Source organism: Rhipicephalus microplus, chromosome X (assembly GCF_043290135.1).
Source record: "Rhipicephalus microplus isolate Deutch F79 chromosome X, USDA_Rmic, whole genome shotgun sequence".
NCBI lineage: Eukaryota > Metazoa > Arthropoda > Arachnida > Ixodida > Ixodidae > Rhipicephalus > Rhipicephalus microplus.
Window position 1 is genome coordinate 49,547,222 of NC_134710.1, and position 26,049 is coordinate 49,573,270.

Genomic DNA, 26,049 nt, shown 5'->3' on the forward strand with positions numbered 1-26,049 from the left:
CTCTGGCAGAAGATTGGAGATTCGGTCTCTGTCAGCGGCAAGTTGTCTTTTTGTCCACTTTACTTGCATCTGTATCACAATTATTGCAATACACTTGAAACAGTGATATTAAGGTTACATATACCTCCATTGGCTTCATTGTTTGTTGGTTTTCATAAAGATTGATGCAGAAAATAAGAATAGGAAGACAATGATCATCCACTAAAAATTAGTTTGGAGGTCACAGCTTAATTTTACAGTTTTAGTTAGTGCATTCTAAGTTGGTTGTATAATACTTACACACCAAGCCTTGGGCACGCGATGACAACCTCCAGGTGGTCATAAGTGATTCAGAGCCCGCCAGCGTGCTAATTTCTTGTCGCCATTGTGATACCTTGGGGTTCTAAAATATTTACATTAATAATCAAACAGTTGTGTGTCATTCTGCCCTTTGAAAGCAAAAAGCAGTAACAGCTAGTGTGAACACATGAAAGCATTACTACATGCTTTCTTTTGATGTCCCGCTGCGGTGATTTAGTAAAGGTACTCGGCTGCTTACCCGCAGGTTGTATAATCGAATTTCGGCTGTGGTGGCTGCATTTTCGATGGAGACGAAAATGCTGTAGGCCCGTGTGCTCAGATTTGGGTGCACGTTAAAGAACCCCAGGTGGTCAAAATTTCCGGAGCCCTCCGCTACGGTGTGTTTCATAATGATATGGTGGTTTTGAGAAGTTAAACCCCACATATCACTCAATGCTTTCTTTCGACACCCATATGTAGAAAAAGGAAGTTTGACAGCCACTTGAGTCTTTCTGAATACTGTGAAACACAATATTAGTGAGAACTAGCAGACAATTATTCCAAGGAAAGTATAGTGGATGTTATTAGTTGTAGCTAATGGAAATCTGGAGAAAAAAAAAGTGGACAGCTGGCAGGGTCCAAACCTCTGACCTTTGAATAACGTGTGTGATGCTCTACCAACTGTGCTACGGCAGTGGTCATTCCTAGATCTTCTTAGTAGGGTATACGTGTGCACTTAAATGTGGAAGTGTCAGTCAGCAATGCCAGTAGCCATTATGGCCAGTTTTTAGCCTGTTGGTGCCATGTAACATGTGTTCTTATTACGAGATGGCAGCTGACTCTTGCATCAGGTCTGCCAGAATGAGACCTTCATTATGAATGAAGAAAAAAGTGTCTTTTCTTCATTCATAGTGAGAGTCTTGTTCTGGCGGACTTTATGCCTCCAAGTAGTATGTGAGGGATTATTGGTCAGCTCATGATAAGAAAAGAAGTGTAAATTGAAAGGCTTGTTTTTTTTTTTTTGGATGCAATATGGCTGAGAACTAACAGACAATGATGCTAAGAGAAGTATATGGGATATTATTATGTGCAATTATAATAGAATTGTGAAGAAAAAAAATGAACAAAAAGATAACTTGCCGCCGGCAGATTCCGAACCTGCGACCTTCGAATACCGCATCCGATGCTCTACCACTAAGCTATAGTGGCGGCCATCCCTCCATCTACATTATAGATATATAGAGGTGGTGCTGACTGATGCTCCCATGTTTGAATGCACATATATACCCAATAAAGTGGACGGAGGGATGACTGCAAACGTAGCTCGATGGTAGAGCATCGAATGTGTTATTCGAAGGTCGCAGGTTCGGATCCTGACGGTGGCAAGTTATCTTTTTTTTCTGCACTTTTGTTTCTTTACATTTCTATTACAATTACATCTAATAACGTCCCCTATACTTCTCTTGGCAATATTAATGTGTTAGTTCACATTAATATTGTTGTTCATAAGACCACTTGCTACGTGATGCCTATAGGCAAGAAAAAAAAGTGTTGCACACTCACAGTAATGGCTTGTGGCATTGCTGACATTCCTATGGTGAAATGCACATATATACGCTATAAAGTGGGTGGGGAGAGGACCACCGCTATATCTCAGTTGGTAGACTATCGGATGCATTATTCGAAGGTCGCAGCTTCCGTCCCTGCTGGTGGGAGGTTATCTTTTCCTCCACTTTTCTTTCTTTACATTTACATTACAATTACTACTAATAACATTCCTGTACTTTCATTGGCGTCATTGACTGCCAATTCTCACGAATATCGTGTCTAGCAAAGAAATGAGCCCCTACATTTACACCCCTTTCCTTCATTCATAGAGAGGGTCTCGTTCTGGCAGACTTAGTGCCTTTAGGCTGTATGCGAGGGATTATTGGTCCCCTGCCAGCTCATGATGATCGCATGCTACATGACACCAAGAAGTGAAAAAAAAAAAGGAAATGTTCTACAATCAATCAATTTTATCAATGACAAACAGGAGCGAAGAATAGAAGCTACCATTTGGCAGTTAGAGGAGCACTGTGCCTTATTAAAGAATGGGGGGAGAGGAGAGGGAGTGTATGAGAAATGAGTCCCTTGAACAGTTGTTCAATTCGTGTGCATGTTTAGTCAACATACATCAAATATATTGCACTATTATTTAGCCCTTTCAGACTCGGAATAATTATTTTCAACAAACGCAACTGGTTTTTACATTTTAAGATGTCCTATTTTGCGGTCCTGTGAAAATTGTGTTACACAGTTTCTACTCAACCAAAGGCACCATTTTTTTCACAATTATGTTGATGAAATTACCCATTACACCAATGGCATATGTGCAATGACATGGGAATTGCACGAGTGATGTGCCAAAACTGCCACGGCTTAAAGCAGAGGCTACTGAAAGCGTGGCATAGTAATGCACTGCAGTCTGTATTGATGCACATGTTTAAAATGTTACAGTAAATTAGAGTCTTTAAACAGAAACCCAAGGGGCTAATCACCAGTGTTATGGTATCTCTATTAGCACAATTGAAAGCTCACTGGTCAAGTGTCTAGTCGCAGAACGGCAATACAAAAAATTCCATGAAAGATTTATAATCAGAATTCTTCCCTGTGTGGTGACCATGAAGTCGTACACAAAACATGTGCTTTAAACAGGGGGGGGTGGGGGGGTGAGCACAGCATTGATTTGTGTTGGTTCTTTGTGGTTTGCTTTATGTGCGTGCACTCCGCGTGCATGCGGTGCAGCCTCTTTTCATGAGCCACCTCACTCCACATAGGTTGGCGTTTCTATATATGCGTTGAAGCATATTTCTTAGCATTTTGCACATCGTATTTTGAAAAATCAATATCGCGAGCAGTGCTAAAATGTTTTGCTCTGCTGCGTAATCATGGCTAAGCTGTGCTCCGGTGACTTTCTTGCTGTTAGGAGAAGCTCTGCAGCTGGCTCCAGCACATCCCACCCCAGCAACGTGTGGACCTCGCACATAACCAAAGTAACATTGTGCACAAAGATTAGCAGCTACGCACTTGCTGCGGAGGAGACAACTTGAGGCTGTAAACAAACCAAATCCATGAATGGCTGTGGATGTCTCAGGCTGATGCAAAACCTCATCGCAATAAAACTTGAGGCTGAGATGCCGTCATCCTCAAACTCAACGCTTGTCCTTATTCAGTTCAGGTGGCGTTCCAAGACAGTTTCAAGGGGTGTGTGTGTTTTGCAGCGCTGGTGCGCTCCCATGCTCGCGTGACAACAACGCCATAAGAACGAATAGTGACACTAGTTGCGACCCTGTGTCTGATATAATGATACAAGAAAAACTAAAGCTGCTGAAAACTGACAGAGAAGGCCACCTCGACACTTTAAACATGCGGCGGACCTTCGCAAATATTTTTTGTCGAATAAATTTTCAGTGACTCCTAGCAACAGCTTTCTATTAAATAGCTGGCATAAATTTCTGGCAATTATGAGGCTCAACAGTGTTAAATGACGAAGCTGGCACTTTCATTCGATATTTGGCTTGTAAACTTTCTTTTCATTACAAAACTTCGGTATTACTGTAGGATATTCACGAGGCGGGGGGCATGAACTTCTGTCAAGTTGAACAGTCAAGTGCATTTTCCCAATCACACATGTATATTAGTTCGCATAAAAGTCTATAAAAAATCACCATGTAGGCAAAATGGGCAAATTCAAATTGATTCTGAAAGTAGAGTGGTTGGACTAACCACTCGAAAGTGCTGGATGCACGGGAAACAAATTTAACATGTCAAAATTGATTATTTAAAGTGTCTATCACTGGTGATCGATTTGAATAGGCACGATAACGAAAGAGATAAGCATGAAGCATTGTCAATTTGAATATTAATTGTTATGGTTAGACAAGAGCAAAGTTCAATGCCTATGGAAGTGCCTCCTACTTATTTCTATTATAATACAAACTCAATTTCACCATATTAGCAAGCAGTAATTATAATGTTTGGTACTTTAAACTTAATGCATGCCCACATAATGACATTTCTTTTCCAAATCACCTTGACAGAAGAGTAACTCAAATGAATGTGAGTGTGTAAAGAGTAGCAGAAACAAAGCAGTAAGCTAAAAGCAAAAGTAAAACAGCTTATTTAGGCTGCATTTTAGGAAAGATAGATTGCAGTCACCAGACAAAAAAAAAAAAAAGCTTGAAACCCTAAGTAATGCAGGGATGCAAGAGAAGGACAACTAGGAAAGCACTTGGGCTAACTGTAACATGACTTCAAGTACTTCTTTTGAATAGAAATAGCAGGAATAAAATTATATGATACACCAAGATTTCATCTGATAGGTAAATGCTTGTATTAAAATAAGCACTGCGAACGGCAGTGTTATAGTGAGAAGTCTCATTTGTGCATAAGTCAATGTCAATTCAAACTTAATCCACAAAATCCTGTGAAATGCTGATATGTGAAAGTTACAAGATTCAAAGCAGCTCCATGCTTCAGATTTTGTATCGAAATACTATACAGGAGAGCGGCGTCAGTATTTGTGCGATCATTGCCACACGGATTGTGGTACGCGGCCCTGGTAAGTGGCTGAGGGTAAGTGTCGTGGCACTGACACGACTAAAATGAAAAAACAAAACAAAACGAGGAAGCAAAAGACACACGAGCAAGCGCTTTCTATTGAGTCTGCAGAAGTGCTGTTATCTTACTGTGCTCCGACAAAAGGTGTTTTCACACCTTATTGCCTGTCCTCACTGATGTACTGTCACAGAAAGATCAAATTCTACTTCCATTAGTTTTATTCTGGTGGCAGTGTGGCACCAGTACTAGCTTGAGAAGCGAAGTCAGTCAGCTACTATTGTTACGCACACTAATGTTGCGATAGCAGTATGTTGTATCTAAAGATAAACAATACATCATTGAATGTATCAGAAATTCAGATACTCGTGTTGCGAGACGTATCGCGATGCATATACAAGATACCCAAACAGTATCTAAGATACATGTATCTTCAATACTGCCCAACCTTGCTGGGGGGACACGCAGGTATATTTTTCGTGCCAACAAGATGGCGCTGCCATCTTTTCAGTGGGCATTAGGCGCATTTATTTGAAAGATGCAAAGCTGCTTTCCACCTCCTTCATGTGAATTCATGTTTAAAAGCAAAATGCTTGCCACAAGAAAACCCATGAATTTAGTTTCTGTGACAGAAATATTTATTAGGTAGACAAAAGGTAAACTTCAGTAGGAATATTAACCAACAAGATGGTTTTGCCATTTTTGCCGCAGGCATTTGATACATTTATTTGAGAGATGCAAAGCTATTTTCTGTTTTTTCATGTAAATCCATGTTTAAATACAAAGTGCCTGCCACAAGAAAACACATGAAGTCAGTTTCTGTGATAAGTTGGTTTCTTTCCTCGGTGCTGTTTTTTTCTGCACCCGCAAAAGGCACGAGCCTCGATTAGATGCGCCGAGATGTTGGGAGCACCACGGAAAACTCCTACACTTAGTCCTGTGGCACGTATTTAAAAAAACTGCGCAAAAAGTTTGCAAGCAACACCATGAAGGAGTGTGCCATCTTTTAATTCCTTAGAAAGAACCATGCCACCTCACGTCCAATCCAATACACAATATATACTAGTTACAATTTCAAACTTCAGATTACAATGCAAGATGGAGAGCTTTCGTGTGTAGGTTACTGGTGGGTCACGTGCCACCCATAGCACAAAAACATTTTTATTGCGTGCATCATAGTCGTGGAACACTGGTTTGTTATAGCCGTTAACATCAGGCAAGTATTCTCCTGGGCTTGTGTATCCTCATGCAACAAAAATCATACCTCTGCATTGAATTGTCAGTTATCGCAGCTACAAGCAGATAAAAGTACGTAACTTCGCAGCCGCATAGGGCGAGCACAGGCTGTAACCCACCGGTGGCTCACGACATAGTGAATGTGTTAAATGACAACCCGGTAGTCAGTCAGCAAGCAGAGCGGCAAATTCCATCAATTACAAAAGTGACTGACAGTATAATGTCATGATGAGCTGTAATGTTATGTAGCTAAAGCAATCCCAATAAACTGTTTTGAAATGAAACTATAATGTACTTAGAGCATGAAATACAATACCCTTGAAATTCTAACTGACATTTCTTTCAAGTGAAACAAAGTTGGTCATTGTGAAATTTTTAAGCTCACATTTTTGTGCATAGGCGTTTGCAGCTGCGTTGTATTGGTGCATCACAGCAAAGTGGTATGGCAACAAAATGTTTTGAAGTATCTGAAGATACAATTGGGAAGTATAGTATTGGATACAATAATTTGCATTAGTATTTTGTCTCTGTATTTAATACTTTTTGCTTGAGTGTCTTGTGTCGTATCGCAATATACTATTTCAAAGTATCTTCGCCTAGCCTTGCTAATAGTCTAAAAATTCTAATTTTGAGCAGTCTTTCTGGTGCACATGAAAAGATCAGACTACATACAGGAAAGTCAACCACCCTCAAGGCTCTTTTGCTAGGCTGTGCGACATACTGTTTTTTTGTGTGTGACTTCTGAAATGCGATTTAAAAATAAAAATCCTACTCTGATTACCAAAAAGAAGCTTAAATCTGCCAATAGTCTTTTCATTTTCACCAGGATCTAATTACAAATTCTGCCTAGTTGCTGGTCTTTTTAAGTCGGTCTGTTAACTAGCTAAAGGACCTGCAGCATTGACTCAATATTAGAGACCGGATTGTACGGAAATGCTTATTTTGTTCCTTGCATTTTTATCGTGCATCCTTGATATATGAGCATGCATCAGAGCTTAAGAAGGGCTTTTATAGCGTTTTTTTTTTCAGTGCCTATAAATGCCCATTTTTAACGTTCATGACTAAATTCTTACAACTGCCTATAAATGGCTATTTACAAAATCGGTGCCTACATGAATACCATTTAACCTCAAATTTTTTTTTAGTTCAGTTGGAGACGGATATTCATGTTACAGAGCAAAATGTAGCTTTTGTAAATGTATGGGGTGCATCCTATATTTGATCTTGGAAGTTCATTTCAGCACTGTCAAGGCTATAAGGCTCCTTAGCGAATAGGAAGGCCGATTATCATCTACACATGCGTTCGTCAGCGTCGGATCGACTGCTTGGCATCTCCTTAGTGTCTGCTCGCATGCGTAGGAAAGAGCAGGTGGTTCTGTGCAGCTGTAAGACGATGGAGAACGAATACGAAAGTGTGGAGTGTCATAAGGGCAGGTAGAGTGTATTCTAACCATGACACATAGTGTCGCCTTGCTAGAACTGCTCTAAGGGACGATGTACGAAAAACACACCTAGCATTGTCAGGGCTGGCACCAGCACGATTTGAGAGCCGCGGGAACACCAATGCAAACTAAATGTGGCAACTTAATCTTGCATTTCGCTTGATACGAAGTTAAAAATGAATTAACGTGTGCAGATTTCATTTGTATGTTTTAATATTTCTTTGAACTTTCATTATTCTATTCAAGCAACAGATTGCACAAATTAGACACGTCTCTTGAATAATTGTCTCAGTGTCACGTACTATTTTGACGTACACAGGACCAATCTTTGTGCACGTCATTTTCACCTTGTTGGACGCACGCCCGTCATATGAAGAGCCTGTGATACAATTTCACCGCTTTCCGGGGCACTTGGCTTTGTAAATCCTGGCTGACGAGACAGACCGTGAGCACCCAGTGCATGTATTTCTCTTGCCTGCTCGAAATTCTGAACCCTGGAGAGGTACCCTTTAAGTTTTCACGGACTGAGCAGAAATTGACCCTCTGCGATTATAGACCTGATGAATATGAAGCTAAAAGACCCCCCCTGACCTATTAGCGCAGTCTGGCTATTTGCTCCTGCGCTGCCCTTCTCGGTCATGCCCAAAATACTGAGACCTATAAGCCTGTTTTTTCGGTGGCGGACACTTTGCTCACCATGCTGCTCACTAAAAGGAGAGACTGTGCTCAGCGATCCTTTCGGGAAAAAAATGGTTATGCTGAACCATTCATGCCTTTGTACTGTCATAAACTTAAACATTTCTTGCTTTCCTGTCGTACACACGGGTCCCGCACGTATTTCCTTGAAAATTTGAATTTTTGTTAAAATTTTTTCTGTCTATATTTATGACTTTGGGGGCCTAAAATTGTGTTTCTTCAGTCTATTTTAGTGCCTAAAACTAGCTTTTTAGTGCCTACAAATCCGGCCTCTACTCATTATCTTCGTACAAAACCGTGAAAAGCATTTTATCTCTTTAATGTTATGGGTCTACTTTAAAGTTTATCACTTGAATTATTTTTTTATGTATTACATAAAATTTTAAGGTGTGTAAAATGAGGTTTTCATTTTTTTGTTTTTTGGGAATATAGGAATGTTGCTGTAGCCCCAACTTTTCTAATAGAACATCGTAGCTAGTTGTTTTAAATGGTACAAATGCTTAATGTATGCAATAAGTTAATGTGTGAAGTATAAATTCTGTATGAGTTAATTTTAAGTGCAGTATAACAAAGGCTCAGCTTCAATGTCATTAACACCAGAATAGTGCTTGGATGGGTTTGTTGGTCGAAAATATCTATGTACTCTTACGAAAATTGCAGCAGCTTATCAGGCACGATCGCAATTCGTACCTGTAGGTGTGGATGAGTGGAACATAATTATTTGCTCTGTCCTGGTACTATTACATCACCTTGTCACTAGAATATTTTTGCTTTTGTTTTCTTTTTATGTGCAGAGCTTACATGCAAGCCACAGAAACACAAGCCCAGCAATATTAAGTTCCAGCTGCAAGACAAAATAGTTAAGGCTGGAATTTCAAGCCAGGATCGCATGCAGGGTATGGTGAAAAACACTCGGCTCTTAAAGAAGCTCAAAATTGATGACACTACTGCAGTTGATGTTTTGACACATTCAAATATTGACAAGGCTGCTTCAGAGGCTGAGGCAAAAAGGTGAGTAGCACCAGAGCACATTGCCCATCGCCATCACGTTAGCTGCCATATAACTCTTTCATTACCGAGCGAAAGTGGTTATTTTTCATATGTCTCGGAACTATTGTTTTTGCCATTTTAAAAAGGACTCCAGCACGTATTACAACATAACAAATTTTATGCAATGAAAGGCTCTTTCCAAAAAATGTATGTTTTAGAGCAACAAAAATAGTTTTCAATGAATAAAAATGTTAAAAGGGTGTAATTTTTTTGTTTCCAGCTGGTAAAGAGTGAAATAAAATTCTTTATATATGCAACAATATTTGAAAAAATGAAAATTCAGAATATACATTTTGAAGATAAATGACTCAGGAACAATATAAGAAATAATAAATGTTGTAAATATTTTTCTTTTGACATAGACAAAGAAAATCGGAACCGAGGTGCTGCTTCATTGCTAATGTCATACGGTGAAGCATTTTTTTTGTGAGACACAAGTGAACGCATACAATTTTCTCTCAAATTTTTTTTTTTTTTTTTGATAAGAGCCTGCAAGTGTTCAAATATAGATGAATGCCCGTGATGTGAATAATACCTGTACAAATCGGATGTTCAATGAACTTTGCTATTTTGTCTAGCGTCACCTCTTTCCATGAGCCATCTCACTTCGCATAGGTTGGCATTCCAATATATGCATCCAAGCATATGTCTTTCTGTATTTGCACAACGTATTAAAAAGAACAATATCGCTCACACTTTTAAAAAGTTTCACGCTGCTCCGTAGTCAGGGCCAAGATGTGCTCTAGTGGCCTCCATGTCATGTGGAGATGCTCTGCAGTTGGCGCCAGCACACTGCGCCCTAGCGATGTTTGGACCTCGCACGTAACCACAGTAGCTATGACATTGTGCCCAAGGGTCAACAGCTACGCACTTGCGGTAGAGAAGACAACTTGAGGCCGTAAACAAAACAAATCCATGAACGGCGATGGATGTCTCAGGCTGATGCAAAACATCGTCTTCATAAAACTTGAAGCTGAAGTGTTGTCATTCTCGCGCTTTAATCTCGTCGTCATTCAATTTAGGTGCGGTTGCAAGACAGTTTCGAGCAGCGCATTTTTTTCGTAGCGCAGGTGTGCACGCATGTGCGCGTGACGACGTTGCCATAGGAGTGACTAGTGACACCAGTTGCGGCCCTGTGTCTGATATAACGACACAAGCGAAACCGAAGCTGCTGGTAATTGACTGAGAAAGCCACCTCCACACTTTATACATGTGGCGGGCCTTCAGAAATATTTTTTGTAGAATAAATTTTCCCCAGCTCCTAGCAACAGCGATCTAATCAAGAGCTGGCATAAATTTCTGGCAATTATTACTGTTTAACACTGTCAGATTGCAAAGCGTACCCCCTGAATTGATATTTGACTTTCAAAGATTATTTTGATTGAAGAACTTTGATGTTACTGTAGCATAATCAGGAAAGGAACCCACTTCTTTCAATTTCTCCAGCCAAGTGCATTTTCCCAACAATGCACACACTTGATTTGCACAGAAGTTTGTCGAAAATCCCTATGTTGCCAAAACGGGCAAATTTAATTGATCCTTTAAGTTGAGTGACTGGACTAATGAAGTAGAAAGTGCTGGGTGCACGAGAAACAAATTCAACATACTAAAATTAACTATCCAAATTCTCGATCACTGGTAATCGATTTGAATTAGCCTGGTAACGAAAGAGTTAAGCAAGTTGGCATATATATACATGGCTGAAAAGGTCGCACTGTGGAGAGTTGGTCTTTTTCTCACGAGAATGTTGCTTTGTTGCCTGATATAAGACAAAGTTATTTTTTTTACTTTGTAAGACTTATTTTCTGGTAAAATTTTAATTGATGGGCTCGTTTTCTTATGGACACACTATTAATGAGAACTAACATACAATAATACCAGGGAAAGTATAGGGATTGTTATTAGAAGTAATTCTAATGCAAATGTGAAGAAATAAAAGTGGACGAAAAGATAACTTGCTGATTGAAGCTCTCACATTAAAATGCACATATATACCCTATAAATTGGATGGAGGGATGACTGCCACCATAGCTCAGTGGTAGAACTTTAAACGCATTATTCGAAGGTCGCAGGTTCGGATCCTGCTATCCTTTCATCCACTTTTCTTTCTTCCCGATTTACATTGCAATTACTTCTAATAACAACCCCTATGCTTTTCCTGGCATTATTGTCTGCTAGTTCTCATTAACATTCTCTTCTAAAATAGTTCTGACCAGTGAAGTCTTCTCACCTGAGCCTTGAGCTGGAGAAAAGCTAAGAGACGTATGATGGGGCCTCTAAGCAGTTATTTGTTTGAATGCAAATATGTTCCAAAAGTCGGGTCAGTTCATGGTTACAAATGTGTACTCCAACTTAATAAAATATCACAAAAAAACCGCCAGGCCTGCGTGGAACGCGCAGCACATACACAGCGAAAGCTAGAAGAGCGGGCTTTCGAAGCCTTTTCTAAACACACTTTGGGTGACTGCTACAAGCAAACTGCTTGGTACCCACTTTGCCATAAATAATCATGATTTTTGTGTAGTTGGCCAGAATTCACTATGCCAGTGGTTCTCAGCCATGGATGTGCCGAAGGACCTCTTGTCGGCTGGAAGTGACGGGGGACCCTTGCAGCGGAGGGGGGGGAGGGGTGGTGGTGTGTAGGTAAATTAACACAACTGGTGCGTGAAACAAGGGCCTTTTATTGCTACTGAAAACATCAATAAACATGCCACATCGCTTCAATTTGGACAGTTCATCAATACGTGGCACTGTCATGCTTAAAGAAAAGTGAGGGTTTCGCGGATCATGGAAATAGCATCGCAGACCTTCTAGGGGACCTCTATTTGAGAACCACGGCACTATGCTATCCTTCGTCATTCTTTGGAAAGGAATTTTGTGCAATTTTTTATGCAGTGGCTGACGACGATGAAAAATTGTGCCTGTAGTGGGTATGCGTCACAGTTAATAGGTGATCAGGAAAAAGTTTTCTAATGGGTTGAAGCATCAGATGACCCGCTTGTTATGCAATTAGCATTGTGTGACACCCGGCGGTTCCTTTGATGTTCTAAAACACTTTATCACTCATAATAATGCGATTCCTTTCCAGACATCAAGCCTGCCTAAGGCCAGTTTAGACACGCGTTCAAAGTACTGGTGTGGCTCAGTGGTATCTAAAACTGGGCTGGGACGCAACGGACTCGTGTTTAAATCCCATTGTGTTTAAATCCATTGGTGTTTTTTATCTACCATCTTTTTTTTTATACTGGTTACGGACATCGGTGGCGGACAACTACGGTGCCGCGCGTGACCCAAGTTCTGATCTCACAGCAGCTTTTGCTGTAAAAAACTACATAGACAATTCACCACTTATGCTGGTGGCATCCTCAGTATGCATTGGCACCAAATGAGCAGATTTCTCCAAGTCAACTGCTAGTTTTGCATGTCCCCGTACACATACATTGACGAAGCAGGCATATATATCGGCGAAAGAGGCAGGAAGCGGTCAGCGAGGCTCAAGGAGTGCAAAGGGGACATTGCTAAAGCTACTGATGCTAGGTATTCCAAGACAAAACTCGTCGAACACTGCTGAACGATTGGGCATGCCTTTGATCGTGAAGTGGGAGTGCGGGTACACACAACACACAGAGAAGAGCCCCACAGCATGAGCACTCGTGCTGTGTGGCTCTTCTCTGTCAGTTGTGTGTTCCCGCTCTCCCACTTCGCTCAAGGAATATGAACTACCAACTAGCCCATCTTTTTATCATGCAAAAAACAACTGCAGCCCCCTACTGGAGGTGTATAGAGACATACGAGACTAGCAGTGAACTTGGTGACCTCCGCTGATTTGGCACCAGTGCATACTGCCCGCATAGGTGATGAAACGTCTAGTATGTAGTTTTTGTTATGTTTTGTTAAATCGGAGTACATATTTGCAATCAATATTTGTTTGAGCATCCAATGGTTCATGCTATTGTTCAAAGGTTGGATAAAGTGTCTCCAAAGCACTAGAAAGGGAGGTTGGCCTGAAGGAAATGCTGTGTTCATTAAGTTTACTAGCAGTTGCTCAGGAGGTACTGCTCTCGGCTGTCTGTGTCAGTAGCACAGTATGATTGTAGCTGGTCAATTAGTAATTTTTTTTACATAATGAAGGCTTAATGTGAAACATATTTACAGCAACTTGTATCCTTGCAGGAAAGGCAGTGAGTATGTTATGGTGCATTGCCATGCACTCGTTCACTAGTGCTAATTCGCTTGCTGAGCAAATCCAGTGGGCTTGCACTAGCTTATGTCTGGAGAGCATACAATAATTGTGCGGCATAAAGGTTTTTAAAATTCAAGATAACTGCGTCTTGTTGGTATGAATCTGGTCGTTAAAGGTAATATTGGCTCTTATTTGAGTCAAAGCAACGACCGATTGATACGATGCATACCAAAGATGCTGGAAACAAGTTACTTATCCCTAAATTTGTGCATTTGAATCTATAAGTACTTTGCTATTGGATTCAATACGACCTGCAATGCATGAACCATGCTTATAGCAATGCCTGGAGTGGAGAGAGTTTTGTCAGGACAAAAAAAAAACAGCTACAAGATCACGCAGTGTTGTGGCACGCAATAAAAAATGCTGCCCTAGGGCCAAGGGCGCCTGCACCAATATTTATAAATAATTTTCATCGTTAAGTAAAACCCCTTTATAAGAGACACTCATATAAGAGACAAGTGAGTGTAAGAGACACCAGTGTGCCTCAGGAAAATACGGGGTGATAAGAAAATGCATATGAGATACCTTGCTTATAGAGAATTGCTACCCGGAGCATGCCTTTGATAAAGGGGTTTAACTGTATCAGCATTTATCTGCACTGCTCAGTGTGTCAATGTATTGCTATTTTATAAGGACAGCATCTGATAAAAACTGAGTGTCTACATTGTTTGCATCCGAGAGCTTCTCTGCTTTTTTTTTTAGAGTGTCACTATGACCACAGTTAGGGCATTGCAGCTCATATTGAAAACTGTGATATTTATGTAGTGAAGGAGCTCAAGGTATACAGAAAGTCAACTAAAAACCATAAATATACTGAAGGACCTGTATGAATACCAAACACATAATTACACCTTCTTGGTAGGAAGCGCAGCAACTATTACAAAGAGCACACAACACAAGTGCTTAACTTCAAATAAACATTTATTGCAAGCATCAGAGTTTATAAAGGGTGTGAAAGAGAAAAGAATAATAATAAAGAATAAAAGGCAGACGAACAATAAGCACACGTGCAAGTCCTGTGTATTACTTATCCATTATTATCTATCACCCCATCCAAAAAACAAAGTTCTTTCCGCGAGAGCAAGATAGAGGGTGCACTAACACACTCAAAATCATCACATGTCATTTCCGCTGCTTCAACAAGCAAACGGGTTAATAAATCTCTGTCCCAGTATAACACGCAAGTGTTATCAAAATACGGAACACAACTGCACTCCTTACAGTGGATCGCCAAGTGACCATCGGTAGCCTTTTGCACTTATTGTGGTGCTCTTTTAACCTCTCATTTATGCATCTTTCAGTCGTTCCCACATCAACAAGACCGCATGACTAGGGCTATCTGTAAACAACCGACAGTGCACACTCAGAATATTTATTGTGATGCTTAATTTGGCAACCTATCTTTTCTTTCGAAGCAGGACAAGTTTTGTGACATATTTTTGACAGTTTCTCTGGAGCAGACATCCTACCAAGATGGATTCATACCAACTGGCCCGACGCTATTGTTTATAATTACACAACATGAAAAGCATGCAAATGATACATGCAAAGCTCTCCCAAGCACTTTGATGCCATCTGATTGCAGTGGCTTTGCCTGTTGTGTTTTCGCTTTTATTTACATAACTTTCCATGTGTCCCTTCACTGAGCATAGTGCTGATGTATCCCATTTTTGTGTTTCAAGTCACTTTTAATCATTCTGCTTTGTAATAGTAGGCATAGACAAAGTGTTTCCTGCCACAGTTTCTTTACTAACTGCCATGCTCCTTTCACTGGACTTAATTGTAACGAGTTATATGGAATGCTACTCACATATGTGCATTGCTGACGAAGCATTTCTAACAGAGTTGCCCTTTTTGTTCATTCTACCCTCAGTAAAGAAGAAAAGCTGCTGTCGAAAATCCTGAACATGGATCTTCAGCACTGCCCGAGGCTAGGAGTTCTTTCTTTAGGTACTGTCAATACAAACTTGTGCAAATGGGCATGTGGTAACACCTGTAGAAAAGCGGAACTGAGCAGCCTCCTAACAAAACTGCTTTGAGTGAGAGGAATGATGTAATGGCCTACACATTGATCTCTCTTGCATCTTCAAGTCTATTTTTGTGCTTTGGAAGGTGGTCCTTTTAGGGGCAAAGCACCTCAGGGTCAAGGTTGTTGTGTGTTGTCGTTGATGATGATGTGAATGATGATGAAGAATAAACACTAATCCAGACAGGGACAGTGCCACAGGGGGGAGGCAGTGCTGGAATGTTTCTACTGGGGGAGCACCCGTGATAAGAGAATTTCTTAGGGGGGGGGGGGGGGGGGGGCTGGAGATCTTTTGGAATTTTAACCTACCCCCCCCCCCCCTCGAGGAAATTCTCTTATCACGGGTGCTCAGCCAGTAGAAATATTCTGGCACTGCCCCTGGTACCAGACCACACATTCTCTTTCTGCCATGAATGAAAATTAAATGAATGTGCTCTTGCCTGGGAAAGGCAACGCCGATGCAGGCAACAAGTCACCTTGGTGGTGAGAGCTCGCGAAGCAGCGGCAAAGTGGCATTGTCGACACCAGTATCAAGAACAAGCAACTTCTCTATGGCTGTCCCTGCCATGCACTTAAAATTCTTCTTGTGGAAAAAGCATAGGAGCTGCTGGCAGTAATTGTGGAACAAAGAATTTCATAATGAATATACGTCACTAGACCCAGATAGGTAATTGGACACTGACATAAAAAAGCAGAGCTAATGGAAGTCATGTTATGTTGACTAAGGATCTGCCACGTATATACAAAGTGTGTACACACCCTTTAAATGCATGAAAACCCTTGAATGTAATCAGTACATTTTCAAGGCCCTTTAATTTCGTGACCAATAAAGCTTAATATTGACTCTTTGACCTGCTTTTTATGGTAAATGAGCAATGTAATGAGTACATTTTCAAGACTCTTTAATTTCGTGACCAATGAAGCCTAATATTGACTCTTTGACCTGCTTTTTATGGTAAATAAGCAATTATCTGGCAAACTCTCAGTTTTAGAAGAAATGGGCTGGTCCGAGTGCTCATGTTCTGCTTTCTAGGACTTCTGCAGAATTGAAAACCTGAGGCGCATATTTACACATAATGTTGCTCAGTGTTGTCTCCTCTTTCATCCTCCTTCATCGCCCTGTTCTATCATTTGCTTGATTTTCCAACATGTCGGTCTGCCTTCTTCCACTTTCAATTCACTTCATAGTTACCAAATGCCACCTTTGACTCTTGCACTACTTTTCTGTCCTCTCTTTCTCTTGTGTGAGAGGCACATGAAGTGAACCTCTTAACGCTCAATTCAATCTACGAAAGTAATCAGCAGCTCAAAAAATATCAATGGACCTCATACAGCTATAGTTTACTGTACTTAAGTACTTGATGTTCACAGTGCCGTTCATTGTAGTGGCATGAGACCAGTTTGTATCAAATTCAATACATGTCAAAATTCAAAAATAGGAGAGGCCTGCTGACTCTTGGCTGTTAAAGACGCATTCAAAAATCAATTGGTCAAAAAAAAACTTAATGCAGTAATTGCTGTTTTGCATGCTTTCAGCAGACCACTACACAGAAAAGGTAGAAGCATCATACGCTATCACTGTTGTAATGAAACTCAACAGTTTGCCAAAGGCTGAAAACAGTCGACGAGAAAACGGAAGAATGTTACTCTTGTGTCAAGGTTGAGCTGGAGAAAACACGTCCGCCAAGAACAGGAGTCCGTCACCAACTGATTTATTTACACATATATACACATAGTACATAACACTGCCACACGAGGTGCCACATGACACTTGAAACAGAAAGCGAAACCGAACAGGACAACACAACAGTTACCTAGCTAATCAATACCTAACTGCTGCATGACTGTTGGGAGATGATTTAGACTCCAACCAAAAGTTTTGAAGAAACCCGACGTTTCAAAACCGACTTGGTTCTTTCCTCAGGTATGACTGCAGAGGCTACGTAGCAGCGGCGTCTTCAAAGCACTCGCGGGGTGGATAATGACCCCCCCCCCTCTCTCTTGTTTTGCCGTGGAGCACAGTCCGTGTGTATGCACTGGGGGAAGGGTTCTGAGAGAGCGGTTGATACACACGGACTGCGCTCTATGGCAAAACGAGAGAGAGAGAGGGTCATTATTAAGACGTCGCTGTTACGTAGCCTTCGCAGTCACCCCTGAGGAAGGAACCAAGTCAGTTTCGAAACGTCAGGTTTATTCAAAACTTTTCGTTAGAGTCTAAATCATCTCCCAGTTTCACACCCAACCAGACAGACTTCTGTCGAGTGTTTACATTCAAGTGAATGTTGTAATGTCGGTACGTTAGTAAAACTAGAATTTCAAATATAACTTTTTTATGTATGCTGCACTAAAACTATCCGTACTGCTGTGGAACATTGTTAGAGCAAAAAGTTCCTAATTTGGATGCAGTTTTGTATCCATGAAAAACATTTGACAGGAATTCTAAATTTTTTGAAAGTTCTTGAATTTTAGGATTTGAAAACCATATGAACTAGGCTGTGTGCAGGTCCTTGAAATTCCTGAATTTTTTTATGTCTTCAAAAACCATTGAATTTTTTTAGAAAAGCTATCTGATACTGAGCTAGGGGCCTGTTTCATATGGTAAATCAACATTCGTATGGCTAATTTTTTATGCAGGCATGAGTATAATTCATATGTCATTTACTTCATGTCAAATCTGAGAAATGGGGATAAGCTTGATCACTCTATGCAGTCAGAAAAATATTCAGTGATGATATTTTCAGCATCAAAAAAAAAAAAAAACAGTTGAAGCATTGTGCAACGTTATTATCATAGTGAAGTCGAACAGTTTGCAAAAAATTGTAAAAGTAAAGTAGAACTGAAGAACATTACCTATAGCTAATAATGAAGTCCCAGCTCCTGTATTAATGTTGAAAATTTTTATGCATGTGAGTAACATCATGTAAACACATATATAAATATATATATATATATTTTTTTTATTTCTAGTGTAATGATACCATTTGTAGTATCTTTCGCCAACATAGTTACAACAAAAGAATGCTACCTGTGATGCTGTTTTGCACCTTTGAGAAACCTTTGACAGCGACTTGAATCTCCTTAAAAACTCGTGAATTACAGTTTTTCAAGCCTGTAGAAAACCTGTATTCAATTTATATGAGCACACTTCCTTCCCTGAAACAATTTATCAGCAAAACATCGCATTTTCTGATGCCTTTTCTCTTGTGCATGCGCATTTTTATGAAAGTTTAGTTGTCTATAAAGTGTGATTCCAAACCATTTTAATCACTTTAGTGTGCATATACTGTTATGCTGCTGAGGAATAGAAACTTGACGTGCAACTACGTTAATAAATTTTGAGTAAATGAAGACAAGGCTGGACTTTGAAATCTTTGTAAAGTTTTAGTTGCCATGTCACATTTATAACTAGTGTTTATTTTTTATACTGTTATGCTCTATTTTTTATCTTTTGTTTTTTGTAATTTATTTTTGTTAGCAGGTGGTCCAAAAATTTTGGAGCCCTCCACTGCAGTGTGTCTTATAATTGTACTGCAGCTTTGGGATGTAAAACACCAGTTAATATTGTTTATTTTGATTATAGATTTCACATAGGGCATTATACCACTCTAATGAATTGTGGTGGAAGTGGCCCAAGAAGACATATTCTTCTCAAAAAGTAGAGGTATGCAATTGTGAGGATGTTGTGTACTCCCTTTCTTACTTGCTTGCTGAGAAGCAGGGCTGTAGAATTAGTAGGAAAAGCACGACCCTAAAGTGTTCTACTTTCTTTTCAGGCTAGTCTCTTGTTTTTTAACTCCTTTAGAACCTCCCTGAAGGCATAGAAGTACTCTGTAAGTCTGCTTATTTTGCTGCGAAGTCATGACCTCCTCCTTTTTTTTATACCTCGCACCCTCTGCTGATACACTTTCAAAAACGTAGCCTTGAATTCAGATTGCATTGCTTTCAAACCACTACTCATTGTCTATAACAGTTTAACAGAAGGCAACAACATCTATAGCTTCAGTGGGTTTCTGTTCCTTTTCGACACATGCTAGCCTTTGAACGAAAGAAGGGGAATAGGCCAAGGGCCCATTTTTTTGTAAGACACAACCTAATGAAACCAGAGAAGGCTGAAGCCAAGGGACATCGTGCAAACCGCACCCATTGCCAGATACATGTCTATCATAGCAAAACATTTTGAACACTGGCATTGTGCATGACCCACTCGCGGGGTTCACAAACAGCAGCCATGGCGCTGGTCGGACAGTCGGTGACAGTTCTTAATGTTGGGATATGGCAAAGAGAGATTAACAGTTATCTCTCATAATTATATGGTGGTTTTGGGACGTTAAACTCATCGTATCAATCAATCTCTAGGTTCCTAGTTTTTTGTTTTTGTTCATAAATGTTGATCACACTTAGCTATTGTGTGTATGCCTAGTAAGAGCAAGCACTGCAGATATGCACTAAGCTCTTTGTGTTGACCCCACGTAACAGCATATTCAGCATTTACACGAACGACATGTTTGCATGCCTCAAAAAACATTGAATGGTCATGTATTTTTTTTTTTCAAAAAGCACCTTACAGGTGCATATTATTCGCAGTTATCTCCAGCCTAAAAATCAATTGTAAGAAACACCAGGCCTGCGCGGATGGTACAGTACAGTCACATCGAAAGCCAGAAGAGCGGTGTTTCAAAGCTTTTTTTAAACACTCATTGCATAACTCCTGCAAGCACACTTGCTGGGTACCCACGACGGGATTAATAATAAAACTTTTAGGGTAGTAGGCTGCCATTCGCTATGCTACCCTCCATCAATCTTCTGAGAAGCGTGGTATCCGCTAAACTATTTTGAGCCCCCACTTTCGACAGTAGTCACTCTTGGCTGCACGCTGGGGAAACAAACAAGTAAGGCAAAGTTTCCCGTCACAACAATAATAACTCAATTGTGTTCTGACAGCAGAATGAAAATGTTATGAGGTAATGTTACAAATGGTGAAATTTTGCCAACATTTCCGCTGTGATGATTTTCCTTGTAGGTTCTTTGTGGTGCAGGTCGCCTATGCGACGTTTTCACATCTTGTGCTGTAATATTGCAGAGCAGGTAAGCGCTGAACAGGGGCCCCATAATTTTACATCACTTGTTCATGTTTTTATTCTGCTGTGACTTGTTGATGCAGTTACGGATTGGAATGAGCAAACTTTTAATAGACCAGTTAAAGCATTTGCAGCTTCCAGAAAGTAATTTTCTTCGAAAAGGGTATATCATCACCGCTGCTCTGTTGAAGCTGTTGCGAGCCGATGAGTGTGACGAATCCTTTTTGATGTTTAAGTTATTCCCCACTGAAATGCCAAAAACTGTTTTTCAGTCTCTGATAAACCTGATCAGCCTTGCTTATGGTAACTTAAAAGTTGGAGCTATAGCGGCAGTAAAACCAGGTAGTAAAACGCGGCTTTACAGAGGTAATAGAATATTTACTGTACATTGATAAATGAGGGTTTGTCGAACGTATGCCATTTAACGTGTATATATGTATCCTCGTTGACGCTTGGTACATCTCCATCTTGACGACTAACATCCATGATAAATGTATTAAACAAGCTATTGTGTTATGCCAAAGCATAATCAGACCGAGAGAGGTGTGATAGCAAGGTGAGCATCGTATATTGGACACGGAAATCGGGCTAAGGGCACCATTCCTTGGCCTCGTCTTTTAAAGTGTGATTGAACTTCAGCAAGCAAATTCATATCAAAGTGCGAGCAGGTCAATGGAGTTCTCTTTCCTGATATATTTATATATATATATATATATATATATATATACATACATACACACACACACACACACACACACACACACACACACACACACACACACACACAGCTGACGAGCTGAGGTAGGTCTGCCCCCCACTTGCGAAAGAGTTGATACGCCACTGTGCCATATGTTCATGCAGTGGCTGCAGACGAGGAATTATGCCTGAAGTGGGTATGTGCCACAGCTTATAGGTGATAAAGAACAAACTTTTGTAATGAGTCGGAGTATTGGACGACCCAATCGTTATGCTATTCGCATTGTGTGGCACCCGGTTGTTCCGTTGATGTTCTAAAAGCCTTCATGACTCATATAACACAGTTCTTTTCACAACAAGAAGCTTGCCTAAGGCAAGTTTGCGAACAAGTCCCAAGCACCGGCGTAGCTCAGTGGTAGAATACTGGGCTGGAACGCAGCGGACCCGGGTTCGCGCCCCGCTGTGACCTTGGTGTATTTTACTTGCCAAGTTTTTTTTTTCTTCGTGCCATAGTGGCTACGGACACCAGCAGCGGCGGCGGACAACTACGGCGCCACACGTGACGCGAGTTGTGATCTCATAACAGCTTTCACTGTAATGAGTTAGTTATTGTTTGTAGTGAATGAATTGCAACTGTGATTGGACTGATGTAATAGTGTAAGGTCATGGTGTAATGTAACGATGGATGCCCAAGCAAGATACTGTATTGGTTATGTGTATCACACATAAAGATTGGCACCACATTCATCCAAAAATAAGATCTTTGAAGTTCAGTACGAGTTTGATGCATTATGGCTAGCCCTAAATTATGTGCACACTGCAGTAAATAGCATACTTTAGCTCATGTGGCTCTTGGACAAGCAGGCATTGTGAAACTTTCTTGCTTTTACATGGCATACTTTTTTTTGTATTTCCTCCAATGACATTACACCGTAATGTATTCTTTGGCAATATTCTTAATGTCAATAAATAGTGTTTCCCAAACAGTGCATAACTTTTATGTTGTGATGTTGAAATGGGTCTGAGCATTGCAAAGAGTGGGATACAAGAAGTAAATGCAGCTGAAGAAGATGCTTGGGCGTGTTGGTGCATCTCGGGGAAAAACACTGCATGTAAGACGGCACTGAAATAAGGGGGGACACAAAGGGGGGATATCAAATCTTGTTTTCTTTTATCATTCTTTATCATTGTTTTATTTTTCTTTCGTGAAGATCTATGCAAATAAGTATATAGTATGCGGTCTTCATGAAGAAACTTTGTTGTAAGTTCAGTGCTGTTGTTTGTGTCTCCCAAAAAGTGGCTACTTGACCTGGTTGGCATTGCATTTTTGTAAGAAATATACTTTTTTATTGCGCAGGAAATGTTTGGAAAATAAGACAGATAGGACAGTGCACTTGACAGGACAGAGTGCACTCCAGATAGAGGAGTGCACTCTGCCGCGCCTTTTCGGCTGCCGCAAATCGAGCAAACGGTGTGTTTCGGACGGCGTTTCGCTTCCGCTACTTGCGAGTGCTTTCGTGGTCGTCCCTCTATAAATACTCGGGAGGCGTCGAAGCCGGTTCTCCTAGCCGGACCCGTAGGTATCGTTGTGTGCTCGCTCTCATTGGCCCGCCTAACCAGAAAATGCCTGCGGTACACCCATTTGGATAAGAGTGCACGCAGATTCGGGCCTCGACGGCTACACACTTCCTCGGGCGGCCGCCTCCCGGCTCCGTGGAGCGCGGGATGCACGGTCCCATCGACAAGCCTCTCCCGTTTTTACCGTGGCGTCGCGATTCACCACGGGCGGGTCGGTCTCCTCCGCAAAAAAGGGGGACCCCCGCTTTTTGTTCCACGAAATTGCACAAGCTTTTTTCGCATCCACGGTTTGCCACCGCACACCAAAATGCCGATCCGGCTGCCTACTTTAGCCAACAGGTGGGGCCAGGCGCGCCGTACTTGCGTGGCACTTCCCACGTCCACCGAAGTCGGTGCCAAGGACCACTTTCGGCGCCGGAGCCGCGTACGAGCCTACTCGAGGCGGAAGAACGAAGCCAGCAAGGGCCTGGCCGCAAGTGCGTTCAAATGTCGGGACGTCCAAGTCCCTCGTTCTTCCGTGCTTCCTCTTTCGGCAAGTCATTGCGGCGCTCTGTCCTATTTGTCTTCTTTTTGAAATACTTCCTGTGAACTAAAAAAGTAGTATATTTCTTTAAAAAATGTGTCTCCCATTTTGTTAGTGCTCAGTCTTTTGGGCTGTTTTGTTTTCCAATATAAGATACTAGAAATTTCGCTCTAGTAGGCACTGCACCTGATAAGTTATAGCACCATGGCGTGAGTTGCTATATGCTGAGGTGATTGATAAGTTCACTCAATAATAAGCTTTTGAATTCTATTCTTCTCTCTCCCTCAGCTTACAAGGACGGTGAGAAGTTGATACCGTACCACATTATCACAAGTGGCAAGGACCCATGTGATGTTGCTGATGAATTGTGGAACTTTGCAGCAAAGTGCTCCATCAAGAAGTAAACACTCGTATGTACACTCCTGTTCATTCTCATCCCACCTCCCTTTTTTTCTCAGTTCTGTGCATGTGTGCGTGGTGCTCTAAATTTCCATATTTCTGGGCTAAGCTGTATGTAGCTATGTGGATTTGCAATTCATGCTGGCTATTCTTGACTAGAGCAAACATCTTCTAATTGTTACTTGTCGATTGTATGGATTTTTTTATTATTTAGCATGGCTAGGTGCAAAAAAAGATTCTTTGAAGGAGCAGAAAACTCATGCTACTGTTTTGCACGTTTGAAGATTCACTTGCCGCAGTCCTGTCTCAACATGATTGTGCCCATGAGACTTTGTGTATGCATCAGCTTGGGAATCTGCTTAGTTACTACGTTAGAATATTTGCCTATTTTGGACTGAGGCTGTAAATTTATAACTCTTGTTGTAAATTGCACATTAATATTGTGTTGTAAAACAAAGGCACAAAAGACAGTCCTGTGTGATAAACTAAAAAGAAGTGTACGACGCCAGTCATCTAAAACATAATACTAATCTCCACTTCCCTGATCTCTCTGCGCCCATCAATTACGCATCAGTGTGTCTTCAAGTCGTTGTTGCATTTCTGGGGAACATTTACAAGCTGCAGACATTCTCTTAATCGTAGAGCAAGAGTTCAATATTTTTCTGTCTGTATACTGCTTAGAATTAACTCTGAATCTGCATAATTTAGGAATAATGTATAGGAAAAGTGTCGGACCTTGACCATCACAACAACATGGCATGAAATGTGACACGGTTGAATGTAATCCAATAGTGCAGATAAAATGAGGTTTAAAGAAAGCTGAGGAGAAGTGGACACAACACAAGCCCTTTTTTTTTCAACTTGAGATTTTATTGACAGAACGTGTTGAAATGCTTGTACAATGAATGCTACAAACAACTTGTGATCATCACTCCTGCTAAGTTTTACGAGATAACTGATCTTAATGCTTGGCTGTCAGCGATGTGCGTTGTATAAAAAGGAAATTTGTTTATCCTGGAGGGTGTCCAAAGGCAGACTAACACACTTATAGCCTTCATGTTGTATTTTGTAGGCCTCAAAAATTCGTGCACCAATTGGTCTGGTGGCATAAAATAATCTTTGAGCAAATCCTACAGTGCACATACATTCTCGACAATGCATTGCCCTTCAAGGCATTTTGGTTCTCCCTAAGGTGCGTGGTCGCACACCTCCCTTATTAAACAATGTACACACAACCATAGGTCAGGAGGAGACTGTACAAGACATGAATGTTGTAGGACACAAACACATTAGTGTGTTTTACGAAACATGACCTTTAACAGTGTCAACCTTTTTGTTTGGGTTTACTCTCCACTGGGGATACAGCAGCTGCTTTTTCTTTTAGCTGAAAAATTCACACCATGCCGTAACCTCACCTTTTTTAACTTGTATGGCATAGTAGCTTTTGTTCCTTTTCCTTTGCTCATGCTGTGTTTTTAATGTGATAGCATTGTAAAGAGCTCGTTTCGCAGAAATTCAGGCGTATAGGTTGGTGTCGGCATCATTGGTTGTAAGCGAAAAATCATTTTGTGCGTGACTGAAAAATTGAAAATGATGCAAATAAAATAAATAATAAAGAATCCTGGGTCTGAGTTGGGATCGAACCAGGGTCACTTGCATGGCAAGCAGGTGTCCTATCTCACAGCCACCCATCTGCTTGTGAATACAGGGAAAACTTCCTTGCTTGGAAATGTGGTGAAAGTAACTTTTATGCTTTACAAACACACGCATCCTCTATACATACTTCACAGTACAACATGAAATATTGCAGTAATAATGAGTGGTATAAGCGTACATATCCAGCTGGTATCAGAACTTGTGATTATCATAATGACTTAGTGGTTTCACCCTACTACAAAAGACACACACGTTACTGCTCCTATTCTTTTACGGTCCTGCTGACCCGTAAGTAGCGATATCTAATCCCGGCCGCGGCAGCCGCATTTTCGATGGAGGCAAAAATGCTTAAGGTCTGTGTGCTTAAATTTAGGTGCATGTTACAAAACCCAAGTTGGTCGAAATTTTCCTAGCCCTCCACTGCAGCGTCTCTCATGATCATATGGTGGCTTTGGGATGTTAAACCCCAACAATTATTATTATCTCTTTAGCCCTCATAATGGTTGCATAGCAATTTTGAAAAGGTTTCATGCACTAAGGGTTAAATA

At 40.8% G+C, this 26,049-nt stretch overlaps 1 protein-coding gene across 1 annotated transcript in view; it reads left to right on the forward strand.

Annotated features, from left to right (window-relative positions):
* LOC119176020 (uncharacterized) overlaps nucleotides 1-26,049 on the forward strand; it is a 33,902-nt gene that overhangs the window by 1,597 nt on the left and 6,256 nt on the right. The window contains exons 2-4 of the mRNA XM_037427123.2: nucleotides 9,047-9,263; nucleotides 15,419-15,495; nucleotides 23,735-23,856. Of these exons, the coding sequence (XP_037283020.2) occupies nucleotides 9,047-9,263; nucleotides 15,419-15,495; nucleotides 23,735-23,850 (410 nt within the window). The 3' untranslated portion in view covers nucleotides 23,851-23,856. The remainder of the gene's footprint in view (nucleotides 1-9,046; nucleotides 9,264-15,418; nucleotides 15,496-23,734; nucleotides 23,857-26,049) is intronic.